The sequence below is a fragment of the Botrytis deweyae genome (genome assembly GCF_014898535.1).
Source record: "Botrytis deweyae strain B1 chromosome Unknown BDEW_015, whole genome shotgun sequence".
Taxonomy (NCBI): Eukaryota; Fungi; Ascomycota; class Leotiomycetes; order Helotiales; family Sclerotiniaceae; genus Botrytis; species Botrytis deweyae.
Window position 1 is genome coordinate 489,370 of NW_024066222.1, and position 21,448 is coordinate 510,817.

At 32.4% G+C, this 21,448-nt stretch overlaps 5 protein-coding genes across 5 annotated transcripts; 2 read left to right on the forward strand and 3 right to left on the reverse strand.

The window, feature by feature from the left end:
• Nucleotides 1-96: 96 nt before the first annotated feature.
• EAE98_006857 (uncharacterized protein) lies at nt 97-3,698 on the forward strand (the record flags this gene model as incomplete). The annotated part of the gene is made up of 3 exons (XM_038954480.1): nt 97-191; nt 262-3,286; nt 3,345-3,698. 3 exons carry the CDS (start codon nt 97-99, stop codon nt 3,696-3,698), a joined length of 3,474 nt encoding a protein of 1,157 aa, XP_038809160.1.
• Nucleotides 3,699-4,228: 530 nt separating this feature from the next.
• EAE98_006858 (uncharacterized protein) lies at nt 4,229-5,547 on the reverse strand (the record flags this gene model as incomplete). The annotated part of the gene is made up of 3 exons (XM_038954481.1): nt 4,229-4,963; nt 5,192-5,361; nt 5,421-5,547. 3 exons carry the CDS (start codon nt 5,545-5,547, stop codon nt 4,229-4,231), a joined length of 1,032 nt encoding a protein of 343 aa, XP_038809161.1.
• A 1,282-nt stretch (nt 5,548-6,829) lies between these two features.
• Nucleotides 6,830-8,216, reverse strand: EAE98_006859 (uncharacterized protein; the record flags this gene model as incomplete). Its single annotated transcript, XM_038954482.1, has 2 exons — nt 6,830-7,713; nt 8,066-8,216. The coding sequence occupies 2 exons, from the start codon at nt 8,214-8,216 to the stop codon at nt 6,830-6,832; spliced, it is 1,035 nt and encodes a 344-aa protein (XP_038809162.1).
• Nucleotides 8,217-10,342: 2,126 nt separating this feature from the next.
• Nucleotides 10,343-10,798, forward strand: EAE98_006860 (uncharacterized protein; the record flags this gene model as incomplete). The annotated part of the gene is made up of 1 exon (XM_038954483.1): nt 10,343-10,798. One exon carries the CDS (start codon nt 10,343-10,345, stop codon nt 10,796-10,798), a length of 456 nt encoding a protein of 151 aa, XP_038809163.1.
• A 332-nt stretch (nt 10,799-11,130) lies between these two features.
• Nucleotides 11,131-12,648, reverse strand: EAE98_006861 (uncharacterized protein; the record flags this gene model as incomplete). Its single annotated transcript, XM_038954484.1, has 3 exons — nt 11,131-11,916; nt 11,965-12,268; nt 12,425-12,648. The coding sequence occupies 3 exons, from the start codon at nt 12,646-12,648 to the stop codon at nt 11,131-11,133; spliced, it is 1,314 nt and encodes a 437-aa protein (XP_038809164.1).
• Between the last annotated feature and the right edge of the window lie 8,800 nt (nt 12,649-21,448).

Below are 21,448 nucleotides of genomic sequence, written 5' to 3' on the forward strand. Positions count from 1 at the left end.
GTGGGTAGCTTTACTTGCTTGCTATCCTAAGCTCGCCATCCCACCCCAACATACCAGTTTTACCACACTTTCTTCCACGCAATTTACAGATTCAATATGGCGTATCTGGCCCCAATACATAGACCAAGTAGTGTACGACTTACACTGCGATTGAATCTTTTAGATCATAGAGAGGAATGTCTGGTACTTGCGTAAGTAGTAATCTGTACAAGATTCCATGATTCAAATGCATAACACAATGGAATGCTGACTTCTCTACAGCAAAGCAAATCGATTAGAAATATGGAGGCCCACAGAAGAAGGTCTCACGATGGCATATTCGAAATCCATATATGGCCGCATATCCATGCTGCAAAAGATCCAACCTGCGGGATCCAAGACCGACCATCTCTTCGTAGGGACCGTTCGAGCACAATACTTTACCGTGATGTGGAATCCCCAGACGCATAAACTGGATACCATGCAATCGTTCGTCGATGTCTCCCAAGAACACATGCGGGATTCCGAAAGTAGGGATAGGTGTCTTGTGGATCCGACGGGGCGATTGTTAGTTATGGAATTGTACGAAGGAGTGCTGAATTTGGTGAAGATTGTAAAGCCTAGGGGAGGCAAGACGGATTACTTGGAGAACCCGGAACAAGTGAGGATTTCGGAGATGAAGGTTCGGGCGAGTGCATTTTTGTATACGGATACTAAACAGCCGAAATTGGCTTTGCTGTATCAGGATGCGAGGGAGAATGTGAAATTGGCAACATATAGGATGCTGGATGACAAGGGACAGCTCATTTTACAGTTTGATCCGAAGAAGAATAGGGAGAATGATGTGGATGATTTGTGTGTTGGGGCTATGCATATCATACCGGTTCCCAAGGCGAGAGATGAGGCGAGCAAGAGATATATTGTTAGGAACGCCACGACTGCCAAGGCTAATCTAGGAGGGCTAGTTGTCTTGGGAGAAACGAAGTTTACATATCTGGATGATGAGAGTAAAGCCATTGTCGAATATGCGTTGGATGAAGCTGTATTATGGGCGGCGTGGGAACCGATAGATGAGAGAAATTATCTACTGGGGGACGATTATGGCTTTCTATACATTTTAACAATACTGGTCGATGGCGCTACAGTTACTGGACTACAAGTTGTAAAATTGGGTCAGGTGTCTAAGCCTACATCTTTGGAGAACTTGGGGAATGGAATCTTCTATATTGCTTCTCACGAAGCGGACAATCAGGTCGTTCAAATAGATTTGGAGAGTCCAGAACATGGCGTTACCTTGTTACAGACACTGCCGAATATTGCTCCAATACTCGATTTCACGGTCATGGACATGGGCGGGCGAGAGGGAGAGACTCAATTGAATGAATATTCTTCAGGCCAGGCTCGATTAGTAACGAGCAGTGGAGGATTTGAGGGAGGAAGTTTAAGAAGTGTTCGGAGTGGAGTTGGACTTGATGATACTGCGATACTTGCCGAAATGGAGGGTATTCGCAAGGTCTTCGCGTTACATTCTGGTCCAAGTCTACCGAATGATACTCTTGTAGTGTCGTTTTCAACAGAGACTCGATTCTTTAAGTTTGATTCACAAGGAGATATTGAAGAAGTGGAGACAATTAAGAATTTGTCTTCTGCCTCGGAAACATTACTAACTTATAACCTTGATGAAGGCTGTATATTACAAGTCACACAACATGAGGTAGCAATACATGGCAAATCTCCCGGTCATCGATGGCAACCTCCTGCCGGACAGATAATCACGGCAGCTTCAGGAAACCAGAATTATATTTTACTTTCGTCTAATGGACGTACCCTGGTCACTTTATCAATTCAACAGAATTTAACAGAGGTCGCATTTCAGGAGCTTGGAGATGATCAAGTAGCTTGTATACATGTACCCCAAGTATTGGGTGATATAGGTGTCATTGGCTTATGGAAGTCGGGATCGGTATCTCTGCTTGATCTCGCAACCCTCAATACTATCGTATCTGAAGATCTACGACGAGCTGACGGGGCTTCCATACCGAGAGATATTGCTCTTACTCAAATTCTACCCCCAGAACTCTCAGGTCCAACATTGTTTGTCAGTATGGAAGATGGTATTGTGTTGAGCTTCAATGTCGACAAGACAGATTGTTCACTTTCGGGACGAAAAAGTATTGTCCTTGGAACACAACAGGCGCAACTTCAAATTTTACCACGGGATAACACAACTTTTAATATTTTTGCAACATGCGAGCATCCTAGCTTGATATACGGTTCTGAAGGTAGAACTGTGTATTCGGCCGTCACAGCTGAAGATGCAATCGCAGTATGTTCGCTGAACAGTGTAGCGTATCCAGATTCAGTAGTTGTGGCTACGACAAATGAACTCAAGCTCGCAGTCATCGACAACGAGAGAAGAACACATGTCAGAACTTTACCGATTGGTGAGACTGTAAGGAGGGTAGCATATTCAGCCAAAGAGAAATCGTTTGCGATTGGAGCTATCAAGCGGGAACTGACAAAGGGACAAGAAGTTGTCACGACTTCTTTCAGGCTTGTCGACGAGGTTGTTTTCGGTGAGCTAGGAGAACCGTACTATTTGCCACCAAATAATGAAATTATCGAGACTGTTATACGAGCGGAACTTCCAACAAGACATGGCAGTGGCGAATTAGTCGAGCGTTTCCTTGTCGGTACAAGTTTCCTTCATGAGGAAGAAGCGAATGTTCGTGGTCGTCTTCTTATTTTTGGTGTCAATGCCGACAGAGCTCCATATATAATCGCTTCTCACAACCTCAAAGGGTCTTGTCGATGCATTGGTGTACTCGATGGTAAAATCGTAGCGGCACTCAATAAAACAGTCGTAATGTACGACTATGAGGAAACATCCACAACATGCGCCAAACTTAATAAACTAGCAACATATCGATGTTCAACTTGTCCCATCGATATCGATATTACAGATAATATAATAGCAGTAGCGGATATTATGAAATCAGTTGCGTTGGTCGAATATACACCCGGAACCGATGGTCTTCCAGATAAACTCGAAGAGGTGGCAAGACATGCACAACAAGTCTTCTCAACGAGTGTTGCAGAGGTAGATACAGATACGTATTTGGAAACAGATCACGATGGGAATATAATCTTGTTGAAGAGGAATAGAGAGGGTGTTACGACAGAAGATAAATTCAGAATGGAAGTTACTTGTGAGATGAATCTTGGAGAGATGGTCAATAGGGTTAAGAGGATCAATGTGGAAACATCGAAAGATGCTCTATTGATCCCGAGAGCTTTTCTCGGCACAGTACGTCCCCTATTCCCCGTTCTCAAATTAATTAATCATTGATACTAACAACTCCTAGACCGAAGGATCAATCTACCTCTTCTCTCTTATCCCCCCACAAAATCAAGATCTATTAATGCGTCTCCAAACCCGTCTAGCATCTCTCCCTTCCGCCTCGTCCCTCAAAGAATCCTCAGACTCCACATCCCCTCATCAAATCGAACTCTCGCCCGGTAATCTCGATTTCAACAAATACCGTTCCTACATATCCGCCACGCGGGAAACCAGCGAACCCTTCAGATTCGTAGACGGGGAGTTGATAGAAAGATTTCTGGATTTGGAGAGTGAGGTGCAGGAACTTGTGGCGGAGGGGCTAGGTGTCAAAGCGGAGGATTTGAGAGGTGTAGTGGAGGGATTAAGGAGGTTGCATTAGAGGGAATTGTTAGGGGTGGGGGAAAGCGAGGGTGAGAGAGAATTTGCATTTTAGGTGGATATCCAGGATGCGGATGTGCATATCGATATGACTGGAAATTGGAATGAGACAAGTGAGTAGAGTAAAGCTATCTAAGGTTATTAAAGAAAAGAAAAAGGGCAAGAAAACAGGCTTTCTACACGCATCGAAAATGAATAAGGTTATCAATCACGTGAAGGAAGGTAGCTATTGCTGTATAGTACGCACCGAGGTATAGATGATAGACTTGCATGAATTCATCTAGAGGACGGGGGAAATAAGAATACAAGTTGTGCTTTGCGATTTCAATTGATGACGTGGTTGCTGAGGTGAGGCGGAAGAGACTGATTCAAAATTCTGGAGGGCTACCTATACATCGAAGGAATATCTAGTAAAACCTACGATACGCGACTGCAATTTTCACCAAGTCACCTGCTAAGCTCACACATAGTACGTACAGGATATTTTTGGGGGAATATCTTCATTTTCATTTATTCGACTCCGTGATATGGTTACCCCGAACTGCTAAGATATCTATAAACAACAGAAAAGTCCTTGCCCTTACAATTCTCCTGTTGTTCCACAGTTTCATAAACCTCTCGAGCTCTATTACCAAGCTCAAGTTTGGCCTGAACTTCTTCTGCTGCTTTCAATGCAAGTCCTAGATCTTTCTTCATGAGGCTTATACCAAAACCTCCACTATAATCTCGTTCGGCTGGTGCACCAGCTACAACACCTTTGACGGGATTGTTAAGTTCACTTGGCCAACATTTGCCAGTACTACTGTTAATCAAATTACCTAGGACTTGTGGGTCAAGACCCCACATTATTCCCAAGTTCATGGCTTCAGCTGTTGCAATGTTATTGATCGCCAGAAGGTAGTTATTGGCAAGCTTTCCGGAAAGACCTGCACCTTGAGCTCCACAATGTAACACCCTCTTTCCCATCATGGTGAGTATGGGAGTCACACGATCAACTAAATCATCCGAAGCACCAAGCATAAAGGTCAGAGTTCCGGCAGTTGCGCCAACAACACCTCCTGACATTGGCGCATCGACGAATCGACCTTGTTGTGTTGTATGAACTGCCCTAGCAACATCTCTAGAGGATGTTGGATCAATTGTGGAACAATCAATGAAAAGACGATCAGGATTGGCGACTACAGATGTAGAAAGTGGAGGCTTGAGTATTTGACTAAAGACATTCTTCACATGTGCTGGCTCTGGTAAAACGGTAATGGTAGTTTCCTGCAAGTAGTGTCTATTAGCAATTGGAACAGATATTTCTTCAGACAAAATAGACAATTGATTGAAATAAAATCAGAGGATTGGCTTTGTTGTATAATATAAAAATCATTAGAAGATCAACCAAGACGGTTGACCCCAACTTAGATCATTCATGGAACAAACTCATCACATAAAACGTAGGAAGGATTTTGATTGCGATAGAGACAAAAATGTAATGGGATAACTTACAGAATTTTCTGCGGCTTCTCTGACGTTACTTGCAGCCTCGACGACAGCTCCATTCCCAAGAGCTTTTGTGTCTTTTGTGAACCTCTCCACTGCTTCCGTATTGATATCATAGACTCGTATCGTATCGGCAGGAGGTAATTTGGCTTGAAGATTTCTCGCCATATTGTATCCTGTCTAATGTTAATGAAAGATTCTCTTTTATTGGGGGGCAGATTCAAAGTTCACATACCCATTTGACCGAGACCAATAAACCCCCATTGTTTTTGTCTTCCCACTGATGCTGAGAAGTTCCTCTGTTGGACAGATTGAAATAATGACCGCACAAATGGCGCCGTTGTCCTCACATTTGCCCTCATCTTCACAATCCAATTCACGTTGTTAAAAAGTCAATTGAAAGAAGAGGGGGGAGCTTTAAAAACAAACAGACGGTTGAAGCGGATACGTTCCGTACGAGCAATCGTACAAGCTGACGAATGAACGCATCCGGGTGCTCCCTCGGGTGATATTTAGTTGAATGGGGAAGGAAGCATGGAGAATGTGGGGAAGTTAGTCTGGTTGCGCTGCCCGAGGCTGCTTTGCTTCCTGAATCCTTGAACCGTTACCCCGATATCCGACAAAAGCCGACAAGATCAGCGGTTTTGCTATCAATCCGTGATAGGAAATACCTCACATGAGGTTAAACCTTGAGGTTCCATGCTTGCTAACCAATGCTGATTGCGAGATTAGTTCAAGGAATGAATGTGTAGCAAAAGAATTGATAATTGATAGTTGATTTCTCCATACTTCGTGCTTTGTAGAGAATCCAAGAGATAAAAATGGGAGAGAGATAAAAGAAGTATGGGAATAAAATTAAAAAAGAATTGGAGAAAAGTTTGGAGAAAAAATGGGAAATATATGCTTAGTCACTCAATAAGCGAAAGAGCTTACCCCTGTCAAATGAAAAGCACTGATAAGAAGCATTGAGAGACGAGACGAGTCCCGTCAAAATCCATTCCATGATCCATCAACTTGCACGGTTCAGTGATGGGGATCCGTGGTCCATATAAATCAACGCCAGCACGTCATCAAACAATCACAATTCTAGAATTAGAACTTCGATCATCATCATACTGCTACACTCAAATATACTCAAATTCAGCTCAGATGATGCGGGGTAGGAGGTTCTGAACTCAATATCAAGGCACATGTTGGACGAAACAATCCACATACCAAACTTGTATACCTGTGCATATGCTTCGGGTTATTCTTCGGTTCACAAATGAGATCGACGATCGAGTAGTTTCTCGTGCTTATGTATATGCTGTAAATGTTAAGGATGTATTTTTGGTACACGATTGGATTCATCCGTTGCGAGAGAGCCATTGAACATATGAAGTGTAGTTAAATACGCAGTTCAATGGAGTGGTTACTCGTATAGTAATATGATTAATTTGTACCTATCCCTGACCAAAAGACTGACTCGCTATGCTATAAACGATTGTCAAGAGCACCGAGAAGTAGCTCATTCTTGCTGCCATGCTATTCTATGACCGAATCCTGTATGATATCCAAAATCCTGACCCAAGGCCGAACCCCTATCCGAACTACCGCCCGGAAAATACAAAAGTCCACATGTCTATTCCGTCTATACCCAATCACCTACCTCTTTTTTCCTCTTCCGCCCTCGACCACTGCTTCCAATGCTCCTGCAGCCCGTCTCTCCCTCCTCCTGAACTCTCCATTGAACATTTCCGGCAATACCATCTTCGCATTTGCATGTTCTTTAGCAAAACCAACCTCCGCGGAATTTCCAAACTTCGCTCTCGTTACCCTAACAGCCTCTTCCAACATCTCTGTTCCTACACCTGTACCTCTATACCTTACTCTTGTAGTCCATGCTCTGATGACACCTTTCCCTCCTTTCTTCCCACTCTTTCCTTTCCTTGGCGATCCATTGACATGAGGAGCTCGTTCAATGCGCAATATAAGTGCTCCAATGAGTTCCTCCCCATATCGAGATCCAATGATAACATCTTCCTCTCCTTCATCATTTTTGGCAAAATTCCAATTGAATTCCTCAGCCGTGTGTAAATACCCTGCAGTAGCAGCTCGAATTGCTACCAAACATGCCATTGTAACTCCTGCTAGTGTGGTTACAAGTAATCCCAAATCGCTGGTGTCTGTGTATTGCCATTTTGTCACAATTCCAATTATTAATGCGTAAAAAGTAAGAGTAAGAGGATGGAAGATTAATGCTTGAGCAGCAATTTGTCGTTGTTGGGCAATAGAATCTGCGACTAGTTTTAGAGCTTTCGTTTTATCCTCTTGGGTGTCTAACGTGGTAGTTGTGAGAGAGGGAACGCCGTCGAGGGGATCGGGAACAATGGTATCATCATCGATATTGGAAGACATAGTTGCGAGAGATGATGGGCGCAGTGGTGGAAGATTGTGAGAAAATGATGCGCCCAGAATTGGAGTTGAGGTTGTAGAATTGAGTGTTGATGGTGGCAGGACCAGATTTGCTCGAAGAAAAGTAAAGAAAGCTGGTGGGGGTTTATTGTTAGCATAAGCTTGACCAGACTTTTTGTGAATTGGTGTTGGATGATAAATTGTCAACGTTTGCGAAAATAAAGTAATTTAACATGTGAAGAGTATCTTCTCACTCACAATTGAGGGATAAAATCCACAAAACAACGAAGGTTAATATCAATTGGATTGGTTGAAATAGCTTCCCACCTGCTCAGACGACTGAAAGTTTCACAGAAAACCTTTTCAAAACTTTTTGTCTTCCAAACACCACAAACTTTTTTCGTACAATGAGAACCAGCGATTCAACAGAAAAAAGAATACAAAAGAACACTTCTCAAAAGAAAATATATAAATGAAGAAACTCACCAGCACTAGCTAGAAATCCTGGGACAGCATTCATTTTATCCACCACAATATTGGCAGCAGTAGTAGTACTATTCAATGTCGTACCGCCACCATATTGCGACCTTCTCAAATCTGATCCCCTGGGAATAGACACAGGCACGTGTCTAGGCATTGACCCTAAAAAGGTAACTGTTACCAAATAACTCAACCCTTCTCGGTTCTTTTTCCAATTTCCGATACCATTCGCGTGAGGATGGATGATATTGAAGGGGATCAAAACTCAAGGATCTTGATCTTTTATATGGGATTTGGGGATACTTACTGACGTATGAAATCTGCACGTGGGGGTCCCAGTTTAATTGGTGAGGAGCTTGTTTATCTTCTTATCGATATGCCAAGAGTTTAAAGTTTGATGGACATCAAGGATTGATATGGAAGCAAGACATGGGACATCTAGACACAAGCCATATTATATCGTTTTGAGTGGATGAAGATAGGGCTTAGTAGGCGAGGGGGAGGAGGGGGAGGGGTGAGTGTGGGATAACATCCAGACTGGTCAACTGGTGCATATGATGGTAGGCGATTTGATTGTTGATGGCTAATAGCTGATGGCTGTTGGCTGTTCGACTTTTGACTTTGAGTTTTGGCTTTTGGCTTATCGTCAATGATAGCAATGGAGGTAGATGACTGATTGTGATATTGATGCCCAGTGGATGGGCAGTGGGTGGGCAGATGTTGTGTGAGTATCGGTATCCAATCAGCCTCGCTACCAGCTCTCGGGATGTTTTTATGGAGAGTGAAGATAACTCGTCCGTGTGACCAAATTTATCAGACAATCGTTGCCCATACTGGCGTGCTCGATCAGCTCTGTTTCCAAGGTCCTTTTCACTTATATCTGAACTAATGCGTGGTCGTAGGAACTTGTTGTGTAAAGTAAATCACTTGAGTATGCAAGCTTCAATTTACTACCAATGATAGATGACTTTGACAAATTATCCCTGGAGCCTCGATGCCGATGAGTTAAACTCTCTGTCAGGATTCTGTATCCGTATATTACGTATCATTGACGAAGTTTCATACTTCATTCAAAGGATCTTCTTGCCTCGTGAGCAACAACCCACCTTTCGATTAGGCTCTGAAACGGTTGAGAACAAGTCGTAGGCTGCCCAGCGCTATGTCGGTTAGGGCGCCAAATTCTCCAGAAAATGAAAGAACATTCCCTTGATACCATCAAAACAAGAAAAAGTCAATCATACCAGCCACCAATACGGACCTCCGGTATTGGAGCGCTGCGATTGTAAGCTCAGGGTGTTCATTAGTCCGGACTGCAATCCAACAATCAAAAACTCATGTACAATGTCAAGTACAACAAGAGTTGAGATGAGACTTGCTATAATTTGCAATTCGTGTGGTCTCTGAAGCTGGAGCGTCTTTGTGAATTGGAGTGGTGCACGGACCTCTCGCCATATACCCAAACTTCCTCCAGCTTCAGAAACTCATCATTTTCTATCTTTTCATTATGTCCTTGTTCAAACTTGCGTGGATATAGTCTCTCAGTACAGAACTTCATACTTAGTAGTATTTTGACGATCACGTCGAGAATTTGGTGAAGAAACAGAAGGCAAGCTGCCAGACCACGATGATCATGATTATTGAAGACGTTCTCAGTCGAAACATTTAAGCGTGTTCAAGCCCTCAAGGAAGCCTTCGATTACAGTGGGAATGAAGGTTGAGAGGGATTCATCTATCTTTGGGACATCTGAAGTCTATATTTAGGAAAGAGTTGGAATCTTGGTAACAAGCCGCACGCCGCTCACTTCACAATCTTCTTTTGCACTTCCAACATTCCTAACATTCTTCTCCACGCCGTCTCAAGAACGTGAAGTAATAACTATCTCCTAGCCAACTCTAATATTTTGATCCTTCCTATTATTGCAAAATCAAAACATGCACCTTAATGGTAACTCATCTAATCACCAAAATGAAACAACTTCATGACATCTACCTACTACTCTAGGACTGTGAGGAACTCGAAATTTCGGAAGCAAACGTCCTAGGTATGCGTAACATAGTAAACAAGTAAATCTTCAAACAACAAAAGCCATCGCGATGGATATAAATTGAAGCAAGAGTCCTCCAGGTAAAGGGTATCAACAGCATCAACTCTCGACAAGAACTTTCGACATCTCGGCAAACATCACATCACATCACATCACATCACTACACCGAACCACCTTCCGATACCAAATACCACTCACCCAAACACAAACACAACCCCTTCAAAACCATTCACTCAAAATGCAATTCCGCAACACCCTCACTCTCCTCCCCCTCCTCCTCACCTCCACCCTCGCCATCCAAGTAACCTACGACCCCGGCTACGACAACGCCGCTCGCTCCCTCTCCGCAGTCTCCTGCTCCAACGGTCCCAACGGTCTCGAAACCCGTTTCCCCCAATACAAAGTCCAAGGCGATCTCCCCACCTTCGCCCGCATCGGCGGCGCATCCACAATCGCAGGATGGAATTCTCCTAACTGTGGTACTTGTTACACCTTAACCTATCAAGGCGTCTCGATCAATATCTTGGCCATCGATGCCGCGGCTACGGGGTTTAATATTGCGGAGAGTGCGATGAATACTTTGACTAATGGGAGAGCGGTCGAGTTGGGAAATATTGATGCGGATTGGACTTTGGTGACACCTGAGGAGTGTGGGTTGCCGGCTGAGGAGGTTGTGTCGCCTTGTAAGGCATAAATATGGGGGTTTGGGCGATGGTAGGAAATTTTGGGGAGGATACATTATGGGAAGGGGAATTTGGAGAGGCAAGGAAGGTGGTTTGGTGTAGTGGTGTGATGATTTGTTAGATGATCGATATATGTTTGATTGTCTCACTGTTCGATCTTTTGAACTTTACTTTTAGCCCTTTGGAATAATTCTAATCTTAATTTTCATCTGCACATGTAATGTGACTTGCATATGCATTTCTCAATCCTATCAACAGCTTATCAATTCATCACAACTTCAAAAGCTTACAGCCTCATGCAGCTTCTACGGTCGAAAGCGTATATGAATTCTTTCCAAATCACTCAATAAACATCCCACAAACTAACCTTCCCATCCTTCCCTCCCACAGCAACCCAATGTGTTTCCCTCGCCTTCCTCAATCTCTCCCCTTTAACATCCAATTGCCCCAGCCTCCCCACCAACTCCTTCCCCTTCCCATCCCCTCCCCTCTCCATTTTCCCCCCTTCCAAAACATCCGCAACCGCAACCGCAAAACACCCATCCTTATGCCACTTCAGCACCGCCAATTCCCTCATCTTCGCCACTCCGTAAACTCTCGCTCTCCCGTCCCATCCGCCTGTCACGGCAATCTTCCCATCGTTTCGCGTTTCTATGCTTTGTTGTCCCGCATGTGCTGTTTTCAGCATTTTGGGCTCCTCTTTAGCGGAGCTTATGATCGATTTTGAATTTGATGTTGATGGAGAAGGAGAAAAGGGATTTGTAGTGGTGGGGATTAAATATTTGATGATTCGATCATCAGCACCACTAGTGAGGAAGAATTTGCGGTCGGGGCTTGGATCAAGGGAGAGGGAGAGGACTGGTTGAATGTGCGATTTGGAATGGTATATGGTGTTCCATTTCGTTGGTTGAGATGAAGGTACAGCTGAAGGAAAAGAAGAGGGTGGCGAGATAGGCGAAGTGAAGGAGAAAACGGAAACTGAACCATCTTCATAGCCGGAGAGAACGGTTAAGCATTTAGTGATGGGATGGAAAAAGAGCGATAGACACATGATCATGCCTGGCTTCTCTGGTCCAGGCGAAGGAATATTATGTAGGCGATGGAGAGTAGGAATATGGAAGATATCGATCTGGAATTGTTAGTTTCTCTTGCTTATTTCACGGGCATGATTACTTGCTGATTCGGATGTTAACGTATTCGGGACTGCAATTAACAATTGATCTTCACTTCTCTCGTCTTTTTCAATTTCCGCTTCCGCTTCTTCGTCTTTCCCCTTCTCTCCGGCCTCCTTTACTTTGATATCCGTGTACAAGGGACACATAGCAAAGGCGCAGAAATTCATGGTGTTGACATCTAACATATGTAGAATCCATGGTTTTCTCCTCTCTTCCGAGACGGTATCAACGGGAAGAACTTTGCTCATGAATTCCTCCTCTGATGGGGGAAGCTTCCATATTATGAGTTTATTGTCTTTTCCATGCCTTCAAGATGTCAGCTTGACGTTCTTCTCTGCTCACCCCCCCCTTTCCCAAACATGATGACGGCTAGTTAATCCCACACCCTCCCCTTCTTTCTTCCCCCAACCACAAATCCCCCAACCCCTAAAATTCCAAGAGAAAAGAAATCCCAAAACTCACGTAATAACCCCCTCTCCCCACTCCCCTACCCCCAGCAAAACCCCCTCGTGCGCCCTCCAAACCGCAGTCCCCCTCCTACTCTCCAAACTCCACATCACAACCCATCCCTCCGCATCCCCCGTAACCAGTCTCGTATTTCCTCGTATAAACTTCGCTACATGTATTGGAGTCGCATGTCCGCGTAGAATATATGATGGCTGAGGTGCGCCTGGAGGTATGGACATTGCGGCTGTGTCAAAGTGCTTAAGAGTGCACAGGATGGAGAGATAAGAAATCCGTAGTATTTGGAAATCAAGTTTCTCATAGAATCATTGCTAGGAGTTTGTTGATGAAATTGTTGGACGCCAGAAGCCTGATCTCTTGAAATGTATAGATTCGTTACATAAGCATCACTGGAACCAAGACAATGATTTCTCCCTCTTCCTCTTCCACAATTCAATAATAAGAATTATTGTTACTGCAATTGTACTCTATCTAATGTTTCCTAGTCACCTAGATTGATGCTCAATAATAGATACGGAACCTCACAGCTCGGTTCAACCCGAGAAATTCACCTACAATGTGCTAATCACCACATAACAAAATTCCTTCCGACTGCCCGCTCCCCCAAAGGATTTACCAAAACATTTCGAAAACATTATTGAAACGTTTGTAAACGACCGACACATTTTAGATGTGCAACAAAACTTTTCAAGATGATGACAAATCACGTGTCGTTTATATCATTGGTTGATTCCCTACTTCACGATGATGATGTCGATGACTAATACAGGTAAAGGTAAGTAAGTAATAGTCGGCTCTCATAAGTGGCCGACTAGTTCCTAGTTGGGGAAAGCAAATGTCTCCGGAAAGCAAATTGTCTCTGGTCAATTGTAGAATATTATATTATATTAAATTTAATATATTATAATTATTGAATATTTTATTAAAATTAATAAAATATTGTTTCTTATATTTTATTAGTAATATTATCTTTATTGAGTAAAGAAAAATCGAGATACAATGAAGCTATTCAATATTGTTTAAATTATTTTATAAAATTTATTTGTGTTATATGTAGAATATGGAAGTTTGATTGTTAGTATGAGTAATTCAAAAAGGCAGTATAATGTGTATGTAGTTGTATAGCTAATGATATCGATATTAGAAAGATTGAAGGGTATAATAGAATATTAATTGATGGGCAAATTAAATATATTTATATATTTATTTAGAATCTTTTTAAATGTGATATCTTTTTTATTTATAAACTCATTTTCAATATTATTGTATATTTCAAATGTGTAATAGATTTTGAAGTAAAGGTATTTTCAAAGTAATAGTTTAAAGGTTTTTGGAAGAAGATGAAATTATATACAATTATTATAAAGTCTATTATTAAATAATATATTCAAATATAAAAGAAAAAGGATGTTAAAGAATAATTTAAAAATTATTATAATTATTTAAAAGAATTAAGTATTATAAAAACGATATAGATTATAAATTTTAATAAAATAGAATTTAGAGTAGGATGTATGTGTAGATAAAAGATTTTAATTTTAGATAATATATTAGAGGTAAGTAGTTTAAAGATTTATATATAGAATTAAGTTAATTAAATAATTTTATTTTATTAATTCTAAGGATTAATATTCTATTATAGTATTTGAAGTTATTAATGTTATTAGTAGTTTTCTTTTTTTTTTTGATTATTATAGAAAAAAAAGATTTAATATAGAATTAATTTTAGAAATCTTTATCTTTTGGTATACAAATTATATTCTTAGTATTAGGATTTACGAATAACGAGATAGCTATAATGTTTTTGAAGTATTATATTGAATATTCAGATTTTAGGTTAGATAAAAAATGGAAGATTTTATTTATAAATAATTATAGATTTTATTTATAACTAGAATTTATTGAATTTATAAATTTGAATTATATTCGATCTTTTTGTTTTATTCTATATTTTATATATTATATATAATTATTCGATATAGATATATTCAGAATATATAAATATTAATATTAGTATTTTATTTAAAAGGTTTTAATAGAATTTATTCTTGAATATAATATTATATATTTTTTATAGAATTTGATAATTATTCAATATAAAACCTTTATTTTTTTAAATATAAAATCAGTATGGAAAAGTTTAGATTTATAGTCTATTAAATCAAAGAATTATATTCAAAATATTAGAAAGTTTAATTATTCTAGAACTTTACTAATTATTGAGAAAGATATAGAATTACCTCCTTATATTATATCAATTCGATCTATAGCAGTATCTCAGGATTTAAGCTATTAGAGATATAAGATTAGAAGAGTTAACCCAGATTAGAGTGATTCTGTACAAGGAGAAGAGTTCGATATGTTTATTAGTAATACACAAAATATATCACGGATTGATACCCAATCATAATTACAATCGCTCACATACACATACACGCATGTATATGATTATATATATATAATTAATATATAAATATATTCAACAAATATTTTACTTTTGATTTTATAATTATAGATTTTAAAAATAAATTATATCTTGTTTTTACAATTTTTTTAAAACAAAGTATTATATTATTTATAACTTTTATATAATCATATAGCTATTTAATAATTATTTAAATAATATTTTATAACTATAATATCTTTTTAAATGAATTATACATCAATATAATTTATAAAAAAAAGATTTATTTTAATTAAAACTTAATAAAAATATTTTTTTAAATACATTAAATTACAAGTATTGTTATTATATCTAATTTATTTATTTCAAAAAGATTTTATTACTCTTTCTCTATAATCAACCAAACTTCTTCAATCAATAATAATCAATTTCGATAAAATAATAAATATAATCCCTTTAATTCTAATATAAATATTAATAAATATAAAAAAAACAAATAACCAGAAAACAATTTTTTGATTAAGAAATTAATTTTTGAGGGTAGTATATTAATATACACTTATTCATTTCAAAAAGAATAATTATTAACTCTTATAGATTATAAAATCTTATAAAACGAAATAATAAAGTTTAAAAAAGAATTATTATAATATAGTTCTAGTATTACTTATTTATTTCAATCTTTTTAATTTCGATAGTAATATTATATAGATTCCTTAAAGAATTATGGAATTCGAATTTCTAATATTCTAATTATTTTTATTAAAAGAATATTTTTTATTATTAGAAAAAAGAAGAATAAAAGAAAACTCTATTTACAAAATCAATCTTTGTGGTAATCTTTTCCAAATATTAATAATAGATCCCCTTCAATTCTAATTGTTTTATTAAATAATTCATAAATTTAATAAATATTTCTTTTTTGTTTTTTTATTGTTATAATAGAGTATTTGTATATTTCAAAGCTTATTAATTTTTTATTTAAATTTAAGGATGGTATAGAATTGAAAACAAATCTTTAATAACTATTAATTATAGAATAATTTGAATTTTATAAAAACTTATTTATCTTGAAATTACAATAATAATTTTATATAATAAAATAAACTGAAGGAGAAGTGTAAGAATATATATTCTTATTATATACACAAATCCCTTATTTAATAAATTAATAATTAATTAATTAGTTTATGATTATTTATAAAAATCTAGTTAAAATTAATTATACTTGCATTGAGTATAAATACTAGATTATACTAAATAATATGTAATATGGAAATTTTCTAATATAATATTATAAATTTAGACTATTAGTTATATAAATGAAAATTATTAATCCAATAATTTTCTTTTACAATTTGAAAAAAAAGATTTCTGATTTTTTTGATAAGTTATTAATCTTTATATTTAATAATGTTATATTATAAAAAATCTAGTTAATAAATTTATTAAAATTAATAAATTTAAAATTATACTTTGAAAATATAATTATAATAAAATAATTAAAAAGATTTTTTTTAGAAAGTTATTTAATAGGATTTTTTTATTAATTTCTTCCAAAATTGCTTTTTGTTTATTAAATAATCTAAATTTATTTATTCAAATCTTATATTTTTCTTGTACTCCTATTAATTATATAGAAATCTTTAAGTTTAATAGTATTCTATTTTTAGAAAATAATTTTAATTGTAATATATCTATCCCTATATTGGAAGTGAATTATAATTTTATTTTATGTGTGGGTAATGTAAGTATTATGGCCGAAATTCAAGAAATTAAAGAAAACAAAGAATTCTATGATATAAAAAAAAATATTGAAAAGAATATTAATTTAGATGTGCAAGTAGAAATTATCAAATTTGTTTATATTATCAAAAACTAGTATTTAAATTAAAATGCTTAGGTAAAAGTTCCTTCCTAAGTATAATTCGGAATATAAAATTCCTTAATTTAATAAAACTAATGGGAGATAATTCTATAAATCTATTATATATATTTTCGAGAAATAAATATTTATATTATATCTAAGTATTTATAGATTTTGGAGTGAATGATTATATTTTTATTAATAGAATATTTCTTTTATTATTATTTCCTATGTTTAAATCCTATTTTAAACTACTCAAATTATTAATTAAAATCAAAAGCTATAATAATGTGAGAGGTGAAGTTATTATTTATTTAATTTTTTTTGATTTTATAATTGATGCTTGATAATAATTCTATTTACTATTTTTTATTATTAATTTAGATTTATATAATGTAATTTTAGGTTATAAATGATTAATAAAGATTCAAGTTAAAATTAATTATTTTAAATGATATTTTAAATAATCTTTTGAGTATTCTTTTATTATTTCTTTATTAAAAAATATATTTTTAATTAAGGATAGTTTATAATAATCTAAATCGATTATTTGAGGTAGAAAGATGTTAATAATTGGAATGTCTAATTAAAAGAAATGTATTACTATATTGATAATGGATAGTAGAAGATAGTATTGATTATATTTATAATACTTATTATACCTTTTTAGAAGTTTAATATAATAATCCCTAATGTGATTAAATCTCCAATTTCAATTATTTAAGGAAAAAATCTGTTTTCGATTAAGTTTATATTTAATTTATTTATAAAAAATTTTTATTATATATTTCCGATATGTACAATATATATATGTTCAAGCCGATTCAATTTTAGTTTATTTGTAAAAGAAGTAAAAATTATAAGATTTTATAATTATCTGTGAGGAGATTAATAAATATTATTTCAAATTGTAAATTTAATTAGAATAATTATTATTAAATTGAAGCTGTAATTACCTCCCTAAACAATTTTAAATCAAAAATTATTATTATTTTAATTGTGTTATTGTAGATATTGAAATAAAACCTTCAATTCTTGAGATTTATTAATAATATTATTGAATATTTTTTAAGTGTAAATTTGATATTCTATTTTCTTTTTATTTGTATAATTATAAGATTATTCTTGAAGGAGAAGGCAAGAAAGCTTTTAAATATAGTTTATTGTATAAAATATTATTTAAATAATTTAAAATTATTAAAAAATATATTATTAAAAATTTTATTAAAGGATTTATAAAATCTAACTAAATATTATTTATAATATTGATTTTTTTATAAAAAAACTAAATAAAAGTTTAAGATTCTATATAAACTTTAGATTACTAAATTCTTTAACATATAAGGATAAATATTCTTTACCTTTTATTAATAAAATATTTATATGATTTATTAATATAAAGGTATATATCAAATTAATTATTTAATAAATATTTCACCATATATATATAGATTCTGTTTTTAAAGAATATATTATTTTTTATATTTGATATAATTCCTATAAATGTAAAGTTTTATTTTTTAGATTAATAAATAATCTTGTAATTTATTAATAATATATAAATAATATTTTATTTAATTATTTAAATAATTTTTATATTACCTATCTTAATAATATATTAATATATTCTAAAAATAAAAATAAATATAAAGAATATATTAAACACATTCTTAAACAACTTGAATCCATTAAATTATAAATAAACCTTAAGAAATATAAATTCAATATTAAATATAGTAATATATTAAATATTTAGATTTTATTATTTCCATTAATAAAGTACAAATCAATTCAAAGAAATCAAAATAATTACTACTTAAATTTACCCTATCACTATAAAAAGTATTTAATTATTCTTAGATTTTTATAATTTTTACTACCAATTTATTAAAGATTACAATATAATAATAAAACTTTTCATAAACTTACAAAACAAATATTAAACTCCACTTCAACAAAATTTATTAGAATATATTCAATATATTCAAAAATAAATTTATCTTTATTCCTTTTCTATAGTATTACAATTATATACTACCCTATATACTAAAAACTAAATATATTTAATAATATAATTGTTAATATACTCTCTCAAAAATATAATAATAAATAATTATTAATTATTTATTTTTGAAATAATAATTATGATTAAGTTGAATGATAAAATTTATAATAAAGAAATATTTGTGATTATTAAATCTTTAGATTATTATAAAATTAATTTATTAGATTCTTATATTAAATTAAAATATATATTAATTATAAAGCTTTTAAGTATTTTATATCTACCAAACAACTAAACACTCAATAAATATATTAAATAGAATTATTTATTAATTATAATTTCATTATTATATATCATATTAAAAAGAATAATTTATTTGTAAATATATTTATCTATTATATTAATAAAACTAAATTATAAAATAATATTAAAAAAAAATCGATTATAATAATTTATAAAAAATAATTAAATAAATATTAAGATTATATATAAATCTCTTTAACAAAAATTAGATATTATTATGAATCTTGATATAAATATAATATTTCCATTTTTGATATAATTAATTATATTATTAAAATAAATAAATTCTATTTGAATTTAAAAGTTTTATATAATTATATAATCAAATTACATAAATATCTTATTCTCATAAAAGAATTATTATTTTACAATAATTATTTATATATTCTAAATACCAACAACTTATAAATTTATTTGATTTATAAAATCTATAATTCAATTTTTACTATACATTCTAATATAAAAAAGATCTACATTCTTTTAATTAAATAATATTATTAAAAAATATAATTTTTATAATTAATTAATATATATGGAATTGTTATAAATATAAATATAATTCTATTTCTAGAGATTATATTTTTGATTTATTTTATTTATTTTTTATTTCTATAAGAGTATAATAGTATATTATTATAAACTATTATAATTTCAATAAAGATAAATACAATTACAACAATGTATTTATTATTATTAATTAATTAATTAATTAAATTATTTTGATATTCTATCATAAATCAATTAATTTAAAAGATTAGGTCTATTTATACCTATATTATATATATAAATACTATAATATTCCAGAATTTATAATTTCTAATTATAATTTTCAATTTATATTAATCTTTTAGTAAAAATTCAATAATATTTTAGAAATATAAGTTAAACTATTTATTGCTTATTATTTATAAACTAATAATTAGATTGAGATTTATAATTGATATTTTTAATAATATTTATATTTCTTTATAAATTATTATTAAAACAATTAATCCAAATTTCTATTAATAATAGATTACACTCAATTTATGTTTTCTTACAAATTATTAAATAATCAATTTTTATATAAAATTTAGTATAGTTATTTACCCTACAACCTCTAAAATTGAAAATTTGATTTTATTATATTTATTAACAATTTGAATATAATTAATATTAAAAAGTATATTAAATATAATAAATTAATATTTGATTAAATAAAAAAGAATATTTTATATATATAAAAAAAATATTTTGATTAGTTAATTTACATTACTACTCAATTGATTTCGATATAAGAAATTATATATAGTTTAATGTAAGGAATTTTCTAATATATTAATTTTCAAAAAATTAGATTATTTAATTTAGAATAGATTCAAAATTGTTAATTAGATTAGAGATTTTTTTTGATTGGACTTATTATTATTATAAAAATCCATTTTATATTTTTATTTAGTAAATTTTATAAGTGGTAGATAATCTATTTTTTGGATAAATTATTAAATCATTATTTCTAATAAATATTATTAATAATATCGAATAGGAAGTGGAGTATATTTTAATTATTAAAAAAATGTATTAATAATTTAAATATAAAATATTATAACTAAACATTAATAATAATCTTATTTGGTATTTTATTTTTAATTTCAAAATTGTTTTATATTTTTTTCACAATTTTTATTTATAAAATCTTTTTTTATTAGAATCTTTTATATATTTATTTAAATAGATTTGTTTTTATGAGAGTAAAAAGAATAATTATGATTTTATAAATAATAATTAATATATAAATAAAAAAATTAAAAAAACTTTTTTTATATATTAAAATAATAAAAAATTATAATTTTATAAATAATAAAAAAGTAATTGGATAAAAATTGAATTATTAAAATAATAAAATAAAGAAAGTTTTTTTTTTGTTTTGGTAGTTTTAAAGTAAATTAGAAAGGAAGTCTTTATAGGTATTAATAATTATGATTAAATAAGGTATAAAAGTAAAAATTAAATAATTTAAATTAAAATATTAGTTGAGTTTTTAGTTAATAGTGATAATAAAAATACATAGAATAATTATAAATCAAAAGATAAAACAATTTTTAGCTATAGTATATATAATAATAAAATTGAATTTATATTTAATTGTATATAACCACTCACAAATTATTAAAAACTCTATTTTCATTTATATTAAAGCAAATTGGTATTACTATTTCAATTTATTTTTTTATATTATAATTTTGGTTATACAATACTTTGTGTTTTTTTGAATAAAAATAATAAAAAGTATTTTTTTCGAAATATAGTTTTTTAGTTTCTTTTATAAATTAAATTATTAAAAAAAAATTAATTTTATAAAAAATTAATAAAATTATAATTTATTTTTGTTATGCTGTTATATTTAGTAATAGTTATTTAATACTAAAAAAATATTTTACAAATCTTCCCAAAAAATAAACA